The 20,152-nt window shown below is 39.1% G+C and overlaps 1 protein-coding gene across 3 annotated transcripts in view; it reads right to left on the reverse strand.

The window, feature by feature from the left end:
• The window catches only part of GRB10 (growth factor receptor bound protein 10), a 138,901-nt gene that overhangs the window by 93,873 nt on the left and 24,876 nt on the right, over positions 1-20,152 (reverse strand). For all 3 annotated transcript variants that reach the window (XM_052703513.1, XM_052703515.1, XM_052703514.1), the window contains one exon: positions 10,188-10,285. In XM_052703513.1, the coding sequence (XP_052559473.1) occupies positions 10,188-10,238 (51 nt within the window). In that variant the 5' untranslated portion in view covers positions 10,239-10,285. The remainder of the gene's footprint in view (positions 1-10,187; positions 10,286-20,152) is intronic.

Here is a 20,152-nt window from a genome sequence, read left to right on the forward strand (position 1 = left end):
CACCATCTTGGGGAAATTGAAAGATGGGAGTACCTGCCTTGCCCTGGCCAAAACAAGTTTATTTTTGCAGACAGGCACAAATGATGATGAGAAACTGGAGACGGGTCAGCGAAATCGCTTTACTGACCCAAAGCAAACAGTGCAATTGCACATGCAGCCAGCACTGCACACTGCAAAGATTTCTGGAGTGGGCTGAAAATAACTTCACTACACCAGTGATCATTAAGGCAACCAGAGAAGCACTCTGCTGTACCAACGAGCTAACAAAGCTGACTCATGGGCAGAGAACAACCACTTGGAGAAAGAAGATAATGGCAGCCCAATACCATCCTTAGATGAAGAGAATAACAATACTAGCAGAATTTCAGTGCTGGACTGCAAGAAAGCAGTTTTTGGCTTGCTCAAGGACCTGCTTGCCAGGTTCCTATGGGAGACTGCCCTGAATGTCCACAGGTCCCAAGAGAACAAGCTGATCTCCAAGAACAGCCTTCTCAAAGCATAAGAACGGCATGCAGAAAGTTACAGGGGAATGGTAGAAAGCCAGAATTAAATGGACAGAGAACTCCTGCCTCAGCTCAAATGCTGAAATGCAAAGATGGAATATCAAGAGATCGTCCAAACAGAAGAGCTGGAGCTACCAAAGGATGCCAGTAACAACAAGGAATGTTTCTATAGGTAAGCAAGAACAAAAGGACAGCTAGAGTTACCGTGGTTAGTGCTTAGTTATGGACGGGACACAGCAGCCGAGGACACAAGAGATCCACGGTGTCTTTGTCCTACTGAGGTTTGCCCTCATATCTCCCAGATCTTCAAGCACAGTGTCAGCATCTGAGCGAGTGAACATTCATACACCAAAGGTGGCATAAGCTAACTGGACCAAGTCCACATGACTAGACAGGATGCATTGAAAGGTGCTAAGCAAGTGGCCCAATATTACCGTGATGATGGTCTCTCATCTTGAATAAAATAAATACAATTTAAACCACTGTGAGAAATCTGATGACTGCAGAAGCAAACCACACATTGTACTACGTTTCGAGTTCCTCATGTCATTGCACTTGCTAGGTTCTTCAAATACAAAACAAAATGTCACAAGATTGGTCAGTCTTGCAGAATATCTCATTACTCTGATTAGAGACGTAAGCATCTCATTCGTACTTTTCAAAGCAATATGCCTAAGCTATAGATGAAGATCGTAGAAAAGTTTACTTTGAACTTGAGAAGGATCCACTGCAACTGTTTAAGATTAAACACAAACACTTCTTTGCTTCCACTAAAATATCAGTTTTACAGAAACCCCCATGAGATGAAATAATGGCCTGTCACTCTTTTACACTAATAGCTTCAAGAACTTCTCCAAGAAAGGTGCCAGTGCCACTTTGATAGAAACCCCCTCCTGAACTGGGCAAAAGTATTTGGTATTCTGGGGAACTTGCCAGAATGACAGTATTTACTGTATGACTAATATGCATTAATGAAGCACAAATGGACAACTATTTACTTGTGCTAATAACTAAAGCGCTTTATTAGAGCTTAGGCTTCCAGCATGAAGGATTGCCAGGCTCTCCCTACTTGCCAAAATTATGTCAAAAAATGAACCAGTGTGTAAGACATCAAGAGCTACAGCCAGTGTGCAGTAGTCTTAAGCCACTGTTTAACACTCAGTCTGCAAAGGACAAGTACACTCCAAAACAACTGGCTGTTTCTGAGGGCTTGTCTTTCCATTGTAGAGGCTAGAATTTCAAACATGCACACTGGTCTTACCAATAGTACACAAGCCAAAGCTATCTTAAAATAGCAGTAAAGCTTGAGAGCTAACATTTGTGATCTACATTTGATTGCTTGCTGTTCTTTCAAGAGAAGAAAGAGAACACTGTATCATAAGATGTCAGATTAAAATATCAATATTATCTATTATGAAAGGCCATTAATGCCAATAATTTGCCACTTTCTACATGAAAGTTTTCTAAAAGCCAATTAATTTGGTTAAAATTCCACCTGGGAAATGCAAAGCCAATTGCTCCAGAACAAGAATGAAGTCCTAGTTCAACTTTGTGTTCTCAATGTAAGGATCATACCTGTAATGCCAGAAATGAATCTGTTAAAATCGCAGTTTTGTGGGAATTAAGAGTTAACTATGAGGTGGTCTGCAAGCACAGATTCAAAATGAGCTCTGCCGTAAGACACTCCATTAACAAAAACATTAGGAAATGTAATCCATTGTTTCATTTTAGAAATAGAAAAATTCTGCTCTCAAAGTTGTTACATTTTATGCAGAATTAAGGGTTTCTGTCTGCTTGATTTTTGTTGTTTAGTTAGTTTTGTTTAGGTTGGAAAACATCATTGCATAAGTGCTTATGAAATAATATCCTTCCTTTGATCAGTTTCCCTTCAGACTGTGTAAGGCAAGAAAAATCTGTTGGGTATAACTTTTAGCAAGGTCTGTGTCTAGATATATTTCTTAGAAATACTTGTGTATAACACAACATTATATCTGTTCTTTACCAAGGACAAAAAATGGTTAGTCAGAGCCAACTGGCATGGACAGTAACACTAAGAATTATCTGAGCCACAGCATTTTCTTGAAAAGTGACAGCTCCAAATGCACAGGAATCTGATATTTCTCTTAAAAAAAATAAAGTTGTCTCCAGCAGTTATTGTTTTCTCATAAGTACAGAACATCTGCTGAAGAAAAGTTCATTAAAAACAACTCTCCCCAAATATCACTCAAGTAATTCCAGTTGACTATAGTAAAGCCAATTTTAAATCTTTAAATTATTCTATATTTACAGAGTTTTTTGAAGTATGAAGCCAACTAACATCAACTTCTCTCTCGTATTTTGAGTTGATAATAACTTGCATACGTTATGCAGTAACTATCTTATATAGCTAGATTCAATATTTCCTCTTCCAAAAATAGTATTGCTCCTCTCCAGGTGCAAGACTTTGCTCTTCCCTTTGCTAAACCTCCTGAAGTTCTGTCAGCCTGTCTCTCCAGCCTGCCCAGGTCCCTCTGAATGGCAGCATGGCCCTCTGGTGAATCAGCCACACCTCATAACTTTGTGTCATCAAACCTGCTTAAGGTATGCTTTGCTCCACAATCCACATCACCAGCAAAGATGTTGAACTGGATCGGGCTCAGTGGTGACCCCTGGGGTACTTCACTCATTACTGCTCTCCAGCAAGACTTCATGCCACTCACCACTACCTTCTGCAACCAGCCATTCAGACATTTTCCAGTCTGCCTCACTGCATACTCACCTGGCTCATACATCAACAAATTCTAAATGAATAACTTGCAGGAGAGAGCGCCGAAAGCTTTACTGAGTCTAGGTAAATTATATTAACTGCTCTCCCCACAGACATCAGTCCAGTCATTTTATCATATACTTGGATAAAGTTAAGTATGACTTTTCCTTCATAAATCCGTGCTGACAAGTTTTGACGATTTTCTTGTCATTCACGTACCTGGAAATTTTCTTGCCAAGTAGTCTTACAAAGAATCTGAACAAATTCCATTATGTTTTCCCTGTAAGTTATGTCATCAATTTTTGACTGCAGCTATGAGACTTACTAAAAATAAAGAAAACAAGCATTACATGCATTTGAATGGAAAAGAATGGCATAAAGGAGACACGTCTTTCAACTCTGTAGTCAGTTGTGAATGCACTTTAAATCTGACTTACTATACCAGGAGCCTTATCAAGGGATTCTTGAGAGAAGCACTGAACTCCGGAGATTTAAACACTAGAGATTAATCAAGAGATAAATCTAAGAGGCTGCTCATATAAAAGTGATGATTTAAAAGATAGATTCTATCTACTACTGTCCAAGCATAAGCATAAAACCATTAATATAAATATACAAAATTAAGCTTCTTTACTTGCAATTTCCTCATATGATTTCCAATATCTAGATAGTTTCCTTACTGCTGTAAGTAGTAATGTAAGCTGTAAATAGGAGGGATGCTTGGCCATTAGAATATTTTGGGTCTTTTTTTGTGAGTTGAAAATAATATATAAAGAAATCTGGATCTAGTATGCTGAACTTTCTTGTTAACATTTAACTTTGTTTAAGAAGTCTGGTTTTGCTGAGCAACTTCTGTGTAAATTAGTAGGAAAAAGCAGAAGTGCAAACAGTTACGTACCGTTTTTTTTTTTCCAATTGAAATTGCTGAAGGAGACTAAAAAAAGAAGTAACTGGTGGGTATTTAAGAATAAAAACTACATAGTTTTATAAAAGCTTCAAAGGATGATACAAATTTCTTTAGCTTTCTTTTGCCTCATATAAAATATTCAGATCACATGTGCACCACACTTGAATTTCCACATCGGTGGAAAAAAAGTGCTTCTGGGACAATTCTTATAACAGATCTTTTCAACAAAAATGTAGACCAAGGCTAGAAATCCATCTCCAGTTGCTCTTCAACAAAATCTACTAAGTAGCTTCGACTCTATCTGTAAAAGACATTTGCAATCTGCACTTGGCGAGACAGATTTCATAACTTCATGTTGGAGGCAACACATCCTGTTAAAACATTCACTAATGTTCTCACTGCTTTGTACTTTACGTCTGCTGCAGTCCGTCAACCCTATACGCCATATACACCATGTAAACTGTTAAAACAAGAGCATCATCAACAAAAGAACTGTTGACTGACACCATATTTCAGATATCTGATGACTTTTTGCAATGGCAGAAGCAACATTTCAGCTTTATTTCTTCATACTATACACAGAATGATGCAATTCAATAAAGGCACTGGTGTTTTTTTGCTCAGCTACAACCAAGTATTTGAAAGCCTGTTTGTATCTTCCAGTTGATCTATATTGCCCTGTTGAGATACAAAAGTATTCTGGATCAAACTCTTGTACATTTAAGCCCAAAGAGGGTAAGTTAAACCACTATTTTGAACTTTAAAAATCCTAAGAAAGAATGTCTGCATACTCTCACCATGCACTTGACACTAAATAAATGAAGGTGTTTCCAACAGTGTCAGGCAGATATGGGGGCAAAACATTCCTCTTGACAACTCTACCCACATAGGTTTTCAGGCCATGTGGACACAAATTCTGCAAGTGATTTTTCATGCTTTCTAACAAAGCAATGAAGACATTTTATTCACATAAAAATAGCGCATATAGAATCACATACACCTACACTGATCCTGAATATCAAACTATTCTATCCTAAAGTAACAGAGATGAGACTAAGTCACATACAGACTAGGCTTCTGACATCTACCAAGGCAATTCTGAGGTACACATGTACATCATGTGGGAAGAACATAGGAATGCTGTCCGGACTTGCAGAGACAGAATTAGGAAAATCAAGGCACAGACGGAATCAAACTCGGTGAGGGATGTTAAAAACAACAAGAAGGAATGCTACGCATACATATGTCAGAAGAGATAAGCCAAAGAGAGCACGGGTCCTCTGCTAAAAGGGAAAGAACTGGCGACAACAGATATAGAGAAGGCTGAGGTACTAAATGAGTTCTTTCCTCAGTCTTCACTGGCAACCAGGCTTCTCACAATGCTGAACGTCACATCCCTGAACCTCTAGGTGGGAACTGAGGAAGCAAACCACCCCCCTCTCCCCCACACACAATGTAAGGGCAAGAGCAAGCGTGAGACCAACTCAAGAGACTGAATGGTTAAAGTCCAAGAGGCTAGATGACACGCATTCCATGGTCCTAAGGGAGCTGGCTGATGTGGTTGCTGAGACACTCTCCATCATATTTGAAAAGTCACAGCAGTCAGACCAAGTCCCTGGGGACTGGAAAAGGGAAACATCACACGCATTAACATGAAAGGGAGGAAGGAGGATCCAGTGAACTACAAGCTGGTGAGCTTTACCTCTGTGCCTGAGAAGATCATGCAATGGATCAGCCTGGAAGACATACTAAAGCACATGAGGGATGAATGCTGACCCAAGACTATCAGCATGCCTTCACTGAAGACAGGTCATGCCTAACCAATTCAGCAGCCTCTTATGATGAAGTGACAGCATCAATGGACAAAGGAAAAGCAACTGATGTCATCTACCTGGAGTTCTGCAAGGCCTTTGGTGTCATCCCTCACCACATCCTTATCTCTAAATTGGACACATATGAATTTAAAGGATGGACTACTTGGTGGATAAGGAATTGGTTGGAAGGTCACAGCCAAGGGTTGTGGTCAATGGCTCTATGTCCAAGTGGAGGCCAGTAACGAGTGGTAACCCCAGACATGTATACAAACTGGAAGAACTCCTTGAGAGTAGCCATGCTGAGAAAGACTTAGGGGTCCTGGTTCATATGTTACACATGAGCCAGCAGTGCATGCTTGCAGTGCAGAAGGACAACGGTATCCTGGACTCCCTCAGAAAAGGGGTGGCCAGCAGGGACAGGGAGGCGATTGTCCCTCTCTTCTTTGCCCTCATGAGGCCCCAGCTGGAGCACCATGTCTAAGTCTGGGGCCCCCAAAACAGGAAAGATGCGAAGCTTCTGGAGAGGGTCCAGAGAAGGGCCATGAAGATGATTCAAGGGCAGGAGCACCTCTCCTATGAAGACTGTGGGGAGAACTCATTGTGGCCTTCCAATATTTAAAGGCAGTATATGAATGAGAGAAATCAACTCTTTACACAGGTAGATAGTGACAGGACAAAAGGGGAAGGTTTTAAACTAAAGGAAGGGAGATCCAGATCAGGTGTCAGGGGGAAGTTTTTTTTACTGAGAGAGTGGTGAGGTGCTGGAACAGGTTGCTGAGAGAAGCCATGGATGCCCCATCACTGGAGATGTTTGAGGCCAGGTTGGATGGGGCTCTGGGCAATCTGATCTAGTATGTGATCTAGCGGCTGGCAAACCCACCTGTGGCAGGGGAACTTGATAATCCTTGAGGTCCCTTCCAAACCAAGCCATTCTATGATTATATGATTATCTTTCTTTCTGCTAAAACGGATTCCCTCTTCAAACAATCAAAGCAAATAACCCCCAAGCCCCACAATTCACAGAGATGAAACAGCCTTGCAAAACAGATATAACCTAAAGATGCCGCAGACTTTGATTGTATAATCTCCAAAGATACCTTTCAATTCAGTGTATGATTTTACAGAAAACAAGAATCAAAATTGCCATACTAAAACTAGAAAACTTGTGCTTCATTGTACACCCAGCTCAAGGCAAAGTCTTACTAGTTCTGTTGTATTAACAGCAATCAATTTTCTTCACAACTACAGTTCTAGCTAGACTCTGCTTACTTCTAGTAAGTGTTTATTTCCCTGATCTTGAAGGGCTCAAAACTTCTCAAGTATAACGTGCAATACTATGCCATCTCACCTGGTCAACAGGACCAATCCTGAAATGCACCAGGCTATAAATGTCTTCTCCATTTTGTGATCACATGCTTGTAGTATATTTTATGCAAAGCTAGCCATAAGAGTACGATGTGAACAAGCTTTTTCTCTAGTAAAAATCCAGCTCTCAAAAACCAAACTCTATGAAGCTTAATTATTCAGAAAGTCATTCCAGCATCACGGTTATGAGAAAATAAACAGAAGGGAGAAAATAGATGAACAGAACACCTAATTCCCACATGCCTAGAATTTTATCTTTAGAAGCTAAGAAAAACATCATTTTGCTATTTATGTCACTAAGACTTGTACAATTAATGCGTCAAAGGGTTAAAGAACTAAATCTTCCCCAAGAGTTCAAGTCACTGCACATAAATACTGTTGTGACTACAGATTGCAAAAGAACGGAAACACAGTAAATCATCCCATTTTTTTCTGAGAAATTCTGGGACTATGTTCTGAATTTCCAGGAACAGAAGACAAACACTGCCAATTCTCACTGCCGGATTTTTATTGAAGAGTTAGAGAATTTGGAAAGGGCTCCTGAAAGCCACTAAAAGGTAGTATTGATTTTTTCCACAAAGCTAGAGATTGTTTCTAGGAGAATACACACACTAAAACTGTTTTATGTGCTAGGTCCTGAGAAAACTAAAATAAATGAATGAATAAATAAATAAAATAAGCTCTTAAAGAAGACCTCAAAGCTTCTAAAAGCAAGAAATACTGCAAATGAAGAGCCCAATACAGAAGTCAAGAGATGCATATCTTTCCTCTCTCCCCAAAAATAAGAGGGTAGAGGTAGCTCAGCAACAGACCATCCTAAAGGGCATTCTGTAGTGCATATTCACCTAGCTAGGCTCTCAGTTCGCTTGCCTTATGTTTTAAATATAGTCCCAAACTCGAATGTGTCAATTTATTCTAAATATTGAAGTTGCTGCTCTAAGACTCCAGCCTCAGAGACCCTGGAGAAGTGTTTCATACAGGCCTCCATTCGGAAGTCAAAAAACGTACTCCAAAAAAATAGAATACTCCTCACACTCTAATCTAAAGCATATTTACTTTAACCTTCTTTCAGCCTTTTACCAACACAAAACCGGCACAGTAGCCAAAACTGAAAGATAAGTTGATGAAAGCTTTTAAGTCAGGTTTAGTAGGGGTGGAAAAACAGATGTCCATTTTTTTTCATGCAAACTTAACTTCTGACAGAAGGCACAATAGTTGTCAATAGGCCTCCAAAGCTCATCTTTAAACCTGTTACAAGCACTCAGAATAGCTAACACAAAATAAGCTATGACCAAAAATACTAACAGGGAGTCACATTCCCACCGCCTTATACTTAGAGAATTCCGGTCTCTAGGCGGCCCTAGACTAAAGCTGATTATCTACAGGGTTTGGAAAAGCAAGGTAAATTCAAATTCTAATTTGTCATGAACCAACAGCCCTATAATGTACCTCAAGGCTGTTAAACAGGGGTACTAAACATACTGTTTGCATGACAAAGTTTAACATCCACAGCTCAAAAACAACTACCTACACTGCTTACAAGTGTCACATTTCTCTCACAGAGTTCTTCTTTCCCTCAGCCTAGAATCAGGACTCAAGTAATGCTCCAGATGAATTGGTAGCATAATTTCAAAGAGCATCACATTTATGAAGTCCATCTATTCATGTAGCCTTTTAAAATTACACCTAAATATATAACAACAGATTTGCAGAACACCTGATTTCTTGAACGGCATTCTAGCAGTTATAAAGGAATTGTTATATTTCTCATGCTATCAGGAGAAGTCTTCAGGTACATCCAGCTGGCAACTCAGCAAACACCAACATTAGTATAAGCGACTAATAGTAATTAGTTAATAAATTTGAAGTTTCCTGTTGGGAAAAAATTGTTAGCTGGCACATTATGAAACAGATGAGTACCCCGTTGAGGATTTTTTTTTCCTCAGATATGCAGCATGACTAGTAATTACTATTAGTAATGTTTCTCTTGGGACAAAGAGAAAAAAGTTTCTATATTATAGTATATTCTGTTTAATCATTTATGTATCTGCAGGGCCCAAATTCATAACGGAATCCTTAGGGTAGTAAGTACTGTATGATAACAAGAGAAAAAAGGGCAAAAAACAGGTCATGCCTGAAATAACAGATTTGCAGTTCCATAAAAATTACAAAGCATGCATTATACCAACAACAACTGCCTGGAGAAAACATACAAAAAAAAAAACAAACATGAGAACTTGCATGCATTTTTGCCTGCTTAAATAGAACCATGACAGACCTTTAAATTAAGATTTTTTTGTTTGTTTGTTCATTTTAAATCTAATATTCTTTGTAATATGCCATATTGGCTGCTTAGATACAGCACAAACTTAAGACGTGACCAAGTACAAAAATCTCTAACATTGTTTCTACAAATGCAGCATTAAGCAAAGAATCCTTTTTGGTGCAAGACATTTCACCAGTACTGCAGCTCGTCTTTTTTTTCTTGTTGTTTTTGTTTTCTTTTTTTTTTTTTTTTTTGAGGGAGATGGGGGAGAGGAGAGAAGGGAGGAGTAGAGGAGATAGGATAGTGAAGACCAAGTGCTTTCTTTCAAATATGAACTGACTGTTTTGAGGACAAGTATCAAGTCTTAACCAGTGACCCAAATTATTATGTGTTAGTGACCCAATTTTTTCAACAGGACTAAAATACAGGATAGTAACAGAGGCTCTGCTACTAAATCTTAGCAAAACCCAGAGAACTGCCAGACAGCTATTAGCAGTTCGATGGAAAGTTTGAATGCACAATCAATCACTGGCACATAGCAATATGATGCTACAAGCTGACATGCACATGCAATTTCGTAACTTACTATCCGATAAGGAAGATGTAAAAAGGAGTCTGGGCAGCCAGCTAAAGCCATTTGTTCCTTCAAATTTTCTTCAAATTACATCTAGTGCTTCACAGGACCTGCAGAGTACAAACAAACTGTCAGAAACCATACTGAAGATATCACATCAACTTATTATTGAAAACAGTTGGAGGGGGGAAGACCGAGAAGAGCAAGATGAGGTGACAAGGATTTGCATCAACTTGAAGTAGCAAATCTGCAAGTTTGCTGTCTGTAGCCTAGAATACATATTCAGATTGATATTTCTTCATAGGAAAAACAGCCTACAACGCTGTTCCCAGGCTGGGTGGATCCTCTACTTTCATGATACAGGCAACAGAGGAAAGCCATTCATCTCACACAGACCCAAGCCCCCCAGAGTCTGGCACTTACCAGCCAATGCTACATTCTCAATTGTAGGAAAAAAAAGAAAAAAGATTGAAATCCGGTAGTTAATGCAACAACCACCTTCAATAGCCTTCAATATCTAGCTATACAACCTCTCCCCTTTACCCTCTCCAGCATGTCTTTTCCCCCGCAGCTTCATTCTCATGTTGTTCATCAGTCAGGTTTCCCATGTAAATTTGCATTCAAGTCTTGCATTTCCTTCTCCAAGTGATTATTAACAGGAACTTGGTAAGCTAAGCAGTATTTCTTTTAAGCAACACCTCTACTCTCAGAAACAATTTGAATTCTACATAATTTAAAGGTGCATCTGGCTATAGAAATAAAAAACTAATTAAAAAAAAAACCAGTACTAAAATAAATAAGGCCACTGCATGTGAAGAAAGGAAAAAAGCTAAACAAAAGCATATATGTTAAACAGTATTTGCTATTCCCAGTGTTTCTCCCAACCAGTTGCATCCAGTGTAAGATACCCCTGCAATGCCAGCCAAGCTACTTCACTTCTGAGCAGATGAAAGAATGGATGGGTGGAAGCAAGAGAGGAGACTGCAAAGCAGATACAGAACTTTTGCTTCTACCACAAGCCTACTTCACTACTACAGTTATCAACTACGTTCTCAGAACAACAGACTAAGTTCACAGCTCTCCAGTAGACATGAACTATTACCAAACCAAAGCTCTTGAGGAGATTTATGTGACAGTGAAGTCACGAACAAAAGTAAAAAGACCTTGGGAAAACTGCTCCAAGAGGAGGTGCAGCCTATGGCCCAAGGAAACCATCCCCTCACTGAGGCAGCTCTATTCTACCTAGCTCCAGGATAGATTTAGCTAAGATATGGCAGCCTCCCTGCCCTTTAGAAAGGCAGATGCACTTTGTGGAGCTTCTTTCCAGGAAGAAGCTACTGTGCTTCTGAGGTTTTCCTGAGGCACTAACTTTCTGGGGTCAATACTTATAGCCTATTGCCTTGGCAGAAACCAGTTTCTGGCAATAGCAAGAAATTCAATAGGGATAAATCAAGTTGTTTATTCAAGATACTTTGTCCATACCATTTACTTAAGTTTAAGACTAAAATCTTACTGAATTCATTTGTTTGGTGGGGTTTTTTTTTTGTTTTTTTGGGGGGATTTTTTTTTGTTTGTTTGTTTTTGGGAGGGTGGAGGGGGGAAGGGGAGAGACTACCTCAACCATGTAATTCTGTAGAGATGAGGTCAACTTGTTGCTAGGATCTTTCATCATAGAAGCCTCTAAACACAGTGGTCTACAGCTCCCTAGCTCCCACTCCACACCTCTTAAAAGAGAACTGAAGATTTCATTTTCAGAGCGAGATTTCCCATTCTTCTACTAGGTTCTGGAAAACAGAGATTCACAAAAACCCTTTAAATCTTGGCTGATCATAAAAACAAAAACATACAAAAAAAATAAAAAAAAATCTTTTAACTTTGGGAGTACAATTTTCTAAGTACCTCTAAAGTGAAATTAGGCAAGCCACTAGATCAACTGTTCTCTAGTTGGTACAATACAATAAGAACAGAAAATTGTATTACTAGTCTCCGAACCCACAAAGATTGAAGAAACTTTGCCTAAAGGGATATAGGAACAGATTTCAGCCTTGCATTGCAATAATTTCACATTTATTGATTACTTCAATATTTAGAGAACAGGAAATCAGGACTGCTGTAAATTCAACTGTAGGGTTTTTTGAACTAAGTATCAAAATGATGGCCTTTATCTTGATGTTTCAGCAAAAGCCACTGTGATTCACTTACAGCAAGAGAGATTAAATACGCTCCTAAACAATACCAAACCAATTTGTCTGCTCTAGGGTGTGCTGCAGTTTATGCTACAGCTCCATTACAGCAGTGGAAGATCATCAATTACCTCAAACAATAGCTCTAGTCAAGACTGCATAATTTATCAAGACCTATTTGCTTCACTGCTACATTCTTCAGTACTCACTTGTTAACACCGCAGAAACAGAGGAAAGCAATAATCTTTAGATGATATCATTCCTTGTCAGTCATACATTAACACTGATTTAAGATCGCATCTCTTTTGTCTGTCTAAAAGCAGTTTATCAAAGGAGCCTTGCCCTAATAATACAGAAAGCCTTTGCTCACCTTTGAGATATAAGGCTTTACTGTAGCACAACACTGATATGTGATATTTTATAGGAACAGAACTCTGTATCAATTCACATGTTAGTTGATATGAGGATTAAAAAATAATCAACTTTTCTTTCCTATTGTCTTTAAACATGATTTTTAGCCTGTACACAGATTCACATGCTCTCCCATGCACATGAAACACCACAAAAAGGAAGAAAGATATTCAAGTGCCGGTTTTCTGCCCTTTAGATGCAGTAGATGGTGGAGGGAAATTCCACGTGCTTTTAAGTAGAAAACCAGCTTTGCAGTCAATTACTGTCACAAAACTCGGTACATTCGTGGACAACAGTTCATGTAGAACAACAGTTATGCAGCATAAACCCAGACAATTTGGGCACATTGAAAAACAAATGACTTCACTTGCTTTCAATGGCCAAGGAGGTCTTCCATGGATAGTAGCCCTGAACAATGTACAGTCAGGATAAACCCAATTTCAAAGGTTGAAAGAAGATTCGCTTTCAGTATGATATCCACAAGTCTAAAGAACAGTCTACTGTGAGGCATGACATCTCAGTCTCTCAAAAGTATTAAACCAACTCGCATAATCCAAACAAATACTGATATTCACACAGGTATGTATCCTGGAGATTAATGCTGGTCTCAAAGAGTTGCTTCTACTTGCACTGAAATTACTTGGCAAACCAGTAGATTAAGTTACCTATTAACTGGAAATTACGCTTGTCACCAGGCTATGCTTTCTGATCTATCACTTGTTCCTTACATACCCTCAGCAAAGGGAATGGCACCTCTGGAAGCACAGAGCCCACACACCTACTGCCGCACAACAGGGAGATGGCAACAGTATGGTCACTGCCAACCCAGGAAGGTTTCCAGATTCTACTTGTGCCATCTGTCAGAGTCTTTAAATTCAAGAGAAAAATAATTAAAACAACAACACTACAAACAACTAATCTGCAAGTGATTGTTAGGAACAGGAGGAGGGTAAGGAAAAAAAAAATAAAATTCAACCTGGCAGAGTTGCAAGACAAGCTCCAGAGCTCTTGAAAATCAAAAGTTAGGTTCTTTTATGAAAGGTAGCTTAACAAATCTACTGGATGCTATTCTCTTTCAAGTCCTGAGTAATTTAGTGTTTGGTTTTTTTTTTTTTTCCCTGTCACATTCTGCTTTCTTCAACAGAACCACTGTGGAAAAAAGAGAGGGAAAAAAGCTTCAGTACTGCCTTACATTTTTACCTACCTAGTCTTTCTCCAAGTCCTCAGGTGTAACCTAAAGGTTAAGAATCTTTCCCTCTCTTATGCATCTTTCACAGATACTGTGTCACCATTTCTCCCCACACCATAGCTTTAGTCTGCACTGGAAATGCTATGTTTTGATGAGAAATTAAAACAAAATCTTAAAACCAAATTCGTGCATTACTCATCTCTAAGTCACCTTCAGAACCACCTAGGTCAACATTAAGTTCAATCTCTTGAGAGGCAGGAAAAAGAGGCTATGTTTTGTTAATCCACACAAAGAACGTAATCTACAAGATTCCAGCTCCTTCCTCTCTGCTTCCAGGTCCTCAGAGCTTCATGCCAGTTAGGAGAGGTTTTTGCTTTCTCTAAAGACTCAAGTCCTGAAGCCATGCTTCAGAAACACATGAAGGCATCTAATAAGCCCCAATACCAATGCAAGGCATAAGGACTTAGACTCATTCGCCTTCTTATTAGGCTACTCCTACTGCCACAGCTACAATGGAAACAAGATTTGGCTAACAGCAGCACAAGGCACACCAACACATTTTCTGCTATTGAGACTTGCAAGCTAACAAAGGCCCAGTTGCACTTCTCTACATGAAGAGATCAAGATGACCCACATAGCTGCTCAGGAGGGAAGACGTGCACATTTGCCACCAGGCTTCAATGTCACTTTAGCAATCAGTACATGGAAGGATTTCTAATTGACCTTCCCTCTTTTGGTGGTGATTTCCATAGAAACTGTCAATTTACAAGACAGAGGAACCCCCCAGTATCAGTTTGGTCAAGAAGGACCCGAAGTTTCCATAGTGCTAGCTGGCAAAACAAATACACCCAAAAGCCCGACTTTCACTTACTGTTGGTGATTTCCTGCACAAGTAACAGCACCGTGCAGCTCTGCTAGGTATATATTTAATAAGCATACTGCACGGCAAATGTAGATTAAAGGTGTCTCCCCACACCTTCTATGTTTCCATGGGCAACCCAACAGCATCTGAACAGATTTCTCAAAATTCATCTCTCCATCACTCCAAACACCTGCCTGCTTCTTTCCCAGCTCTCGTGGTCCCTCCCTGCACTCAGTCTCTCATTTTCCCATGCTGAAAACCGGTACTTGGACAACTTCCATTTCCAAAAATCTCTTTTGCCTGATATTCCAAAATTACCTCATCAAATACTCCAGAATGTCATCGCTCTGCAACGGCAAAGGATTCAATGACATTATCACTGACATCTGATGGCCTACTGAGATTAGTATTAAATAACATTGAAGAATACTTGCAAGTTTCCTAATTTCGTCCCATTTCCCTTGCACAAGGTGGCATGTGCGCACACATTTTGTTAAAACGTAAGCACCCAAAACACATTTGCAAGTCTATGATACAGAGCAACTGCCTAGCTAGAGTAATACTTTGAATACGTCTTCAAAAACAACGCATTGTTCTAGTTAAAATTTCAAGTGAGTGTTGCACACTAAAATGAAAAGCACTTTTCAAAATATAAATCATCAATCAAAAGCACTTCAGTCAAGTCCAAATACACCCACGATTCCATACTAAAAAATCTGGTCTTATAAAAAAGGGGAATATAATTCTCTTTGCCATTCTTAATTGCAAAGCTGTTAGTCTAAATATTACACCTTGTAAAGGAAGCCATTTGCCATTGTAATTTTGCCAGAAAGTGAAGAATCTTGGCAACAGCAATTCAGGCTTTTGAAAGCCAAAACAGATACATACTTCAGAAGAAGCACAGAGGAATCGATGCCATCCCACTTTAACTCTTGCCAAATAAAATTAAATAAAATTAAATAAAATTAAATAAAATTAAATAAAATTAAATATAAATAAAATATAGGCAGTTCAGCATTTTTGGGTTTCCTGAAAATTCTGAAAAGGCTCCTCAAGACTCAGAGTTCATGTCTGTCCCACCAGGACAACTTTGCTGACATTAAAGATAAAAAGTGCTAGGAGAAAAACAGCTACTTTGCGCCTTACCCATTTAGGCAAGGATTTTTCTCCCTGTCCCTGAAGAAAGTATTCCAGCTTAAAATCAAACTTTGTTACAAACCATGAAATATTTATGAAACTGCAGTTCTACCATCTCCCTTGATCACTTGAAATCCTGTTCTACCCTGTAATAGTTAAACCTATAGCTTTGAAGCAGGAACTTTGATAACTAAACAGACTGCCTCCCAGTCTAAATGAAATGTTAATTAGACACAAAGTGAAGTAAAGAACTCTGCTGCAGCATACAGTACACAGACCCATTAGCCATATGCAGAAGTAGGGCAGGTCCATAGATGGCTAGGGCAAGAGATGCATAAGAAGGCTGCCCATGGATGTCAGCTGAAAATTCAGAGAATAATTCAGGTCTGTAATTTTGCATATACGTTTTCTCACTACCTTTTCTCCCACAAAACAAAGAAATTCACCCTTACACACTACTGATTCTGTCCTCTGTGTTGTTTTTTCTTTTTCTTTTTTTTTTTTTCCCCACAGTCCGTTCACATTTCTCATACTACGCAAACCAAAGTTTTGTAAATTTGGGAAACAGCCTAAATAATTATTTCCTTCTGTTATTTTAGGCTTTTATTATCTAACCTGAAGACTTAGAATGAAGTTACACAACAGTTGGGATGATTTAATAGCTTATTACTGCCAAGAACAGGACAGGCATCCCACTCTTCATCATCTCTTGCTCTGCTTTCTTCTTCCACTTCCTCCTAGCCACTTTCTGGCATTCCCTTTATCCCCTCTTTCTGCAACTTGTATGGTCCTTAATGAGTTCAGTTTGCAAAATAAAATAAATAAAAACTTCTACGTTCTCTTAATTAGCTCATTGTTTTTGCTGGGTTATTTTTCTGTTAAGTTTATTAAACTTAGGTTTGACAAGCAGCTTGGCTGGCACAAAGCGAATGGCAGCAGAGGGTGTGCAGGAAGGGAAGGGAACAGGAGCACTCCTTTCCAGTGGCAGCAAAATATAACTTTCATTTTCTTTGTCTACTGCCATTAGGAGCTGGCAAACCTTTGCTGTTGCATGTCTGTGAGAATTATGGCTTTCCAAGCATCTCACAGAAGATAAACATTTAGGTAAGTCTCCAAACAAAATATAAAGTTGCATCTTCTCAAGTGCACTTAATTTCTGGTTTTCCTGAGTACTCACCAAAGCACAGGGCTTTAAATCCAGCACACTAAACCTCTGTTCTTTCAACCTTCCACTGGTGAGAATGGTCCTTCTTTCTGACATTGGGGTGGGATTCGAAAGCCAGTGGCTCTTAGCCCCCAACTCAGATCAAACTACAGAAAAGACATTTTTCTACATAGCTGCTGTAGAAATACAACAAGCGCATCAGCTTTCACACTATGCATTTTGCCATTGCCGAAGGAAATCATATCATTACAGATTCTGGCCGAGAGCACAGCTTAAAACGATAGCATATCATTAAGTGTTATGTCAAGATGTACTCCAGAATTTCTATCACCTTACTAAGGTGACAAAAAGATTGGATGCTCCCCTCTCCTTTGATCTTTGGAACCCCCTGACAAACGTTAGCAGAGCACGTAGTTGAAACATACACATGCATCTGGGGCAAAAGGGACACTCCAATTCACAAAAGCAGTCATCTAAAGCATCTGCACCCTGTCTTCCCTCTGTTTCCTCATTTCTCTGCAATGTTCCTTGATTTAGGAGGAACATCTTCGAGAGCTTTACCTCCCCTTCTAACCAACGCAAAATAAAGAGAAAAGAAAAAACTAAGAACAAAACCATCTCTTACCACACGACAATATGACCAGCTTTCACCCAAGATCCATTCTACAACAATCACAGTTATTCACAGCTTACATTTTTTTGCCTGGATGCTTTTTATATGGAAGCTTCCCTCAGAAGAGGGCTTAGCAAAGCTTCTCTCAGAACTCAGCAGTTTTTGTAATACAGGACCAGCTACAACACCTTAACCAACCTGCATACAGAGGCGTAGGTAAGTATCTGTCAACGCCCCCACGATTCTTCCTCTTGTCTTTCCTGCCTACTGAAATTTTCACGTAGGTCAAAATATTTCTCTTGGATTTAACTACGCCAGAAAAGCATCAATGCAGAGCAAGGACGTTAGAAAGGTTTTTCATTTTGATAATTTACAGCACTTACTAATAACAGTTAACACAACACTCAGCTTAAGTGTACATGTGTCACTCACTGTTCTCTTTGTACAAGTTCTCTTTTTTTTTTTTTTTTTTTTGGAAAGTTATTAACTAGGATTATCAGAAGCTTATATTTAGACAGCGAGGCTCGTGTTTTTAGAGCAAATCAGTTGACTGAGGCTTTTACAGTTATCTATAATTTATGTTAGTGAATAAGCACTAGTTTATTTACATTGTCTAATACCATAAAAGCTGAAGCTGTAGGGCAAGTTTAGACATTCCAATTCAAACAGAGTGCTTCTCACTACGATGGTATCTCTGAGTACCACAAGAGGTACACTTAAGCACAGAGGTTATTCTCGCTATACTCCTCTTTGACTTGGTTAGAATGCTCAGAACAAAGTCTTCCTGCATAATCTCTGCAAAAATTACACACTGTAAGCAGAGATGCATTCCCCAATCTCAACAGCACATTAATTTGTTATCTGAAGAATTTCAGGGTGACATATTCCCAAATATGGTTTATTCTAAAGAAGTCAGCTGTTCAAACAGCCACAAGCCAGCTGAAATGCAGCAAAGGAATAAGTAATAACAGTAACTATTAGCAGTGAACAAGGAAACACATTCTACCTCGCAGAATAGGAATTACCATGGTAGAGCTGGTAAGTGATAACACATTGAAGCTACAAGTAGCTCAACAACATAACTGAGTCCTAGACTACATCAACCCCAAGCAAGCAGATGACTGCTAGCTCAACTCCTATTTGTAAAGAGAACAAGGAGGCAATACCAGCAAATGTTACATGGCTCTCAAGATGAACAGAAGATTCCGACTTATTCAAGAGAGATATAGTAAAGAAGTGCAAGAAATGCAAAAGATAACCCACCCAAACAAAAGCAACAGGTACATTACCAAGCGACTGGAACACACAAATTGCACTAGTCCAATGAGTACAGTGAAACACCAGCTGTGCCAGAACACACTCAGCTGCAAAAAGTACTCTCACAGTGTTAAGATACTGATGTCATAGTTACCTCATGTGTATCTTAACACTGCCTTCCCAACAAATCAGAGCAATCTCTTATATCAAAGAGAGCATTTTGTAATCTCAGGTGCATTTGCTGGTAGCATACAACACAAATGCTGCAAATGCATAGGTGATTTACAACCCTGACTACCTGCTGGGAAGCATAACACCACAACAAACGTAATGGTTGTTGGTGCTCTATTCCTGGACACAGGTTGGGAATTTCTCCTTAAAAATAAATAAATAAATAAATACCAGAAAGATAAGAAATGCAAAAGTATTTATTATTCCCTTGATCTTTTCAGCCCTTGAAAAAGTTTCAATCTGATATTTTAAAGGCAAGTATGTTGGTCTACTAACAAAAAATATCTCCCTCGGACAAACAGGTCAACGCTTTTCCAACTAAGAAAACACAAAACAGAAAATAAACTTACAGAATAAGTTAATATTTTATAGAAGGGTTAATGTGTTAATGTGCAAAGGAAAGCTGAAGTGTGGCCAGCGGATCACATGTTCCATGTCCGTTCATGTACACTTATTGTTATTAACCTGCACCTGCAGAAAGAGAAAGAATATTCCTTCCTTTAATGCTCAAGGTCATGAGGTGACTGAAATCCTAACTTAACAAAGACTTTGGAGAGGTTCTGTTCTAAGTGTCACAGTTTCCATCAACCTTTTCAAAACGCAGCTTTGGAAAGCACAGGAAAGAAACCTGAAATAATACCACCCAGGCTTTGCAGACTATGTCAACTTAATTAGAATGGTATTTTGGCAGCACCCAAAGATTACATATCGAAGGCTGGGTAGCAGGCCAAATACTTGACTTGACTAGAACATTTTGCCAAGCCACCTACATTAAGAGCTACTTCCCTCTTCTTTCAGGGTGCCATATAGGAAATGTGCTGTTTCAGGTCTTATAAGACTATTTAACAGAGGAACGAAACAGTGAAAGTCACCAGCATCAAAGGCTAACTGGATACGCGTTAAACTAGAAACATGCGTAGTTAACCTTC

This window comes from Tympanuchus pallidicinctus, unplaced genomic scaffold (assembly GCF_026119805.1).
Source record: "Tympanuchus pallidicinctus isolate F22 unplaced genomic scaffold, pur_lepc_1.0 scaffold5, whole genome shotgun sequence".
Classification (NCBI taxonomy): domain Eukaryota; kingdom Metazoa; phylum Chordata; class Aves; order Galliformes; family Phasianidae; genus Tympanuchus; species Tympanuchus pallidicinctus.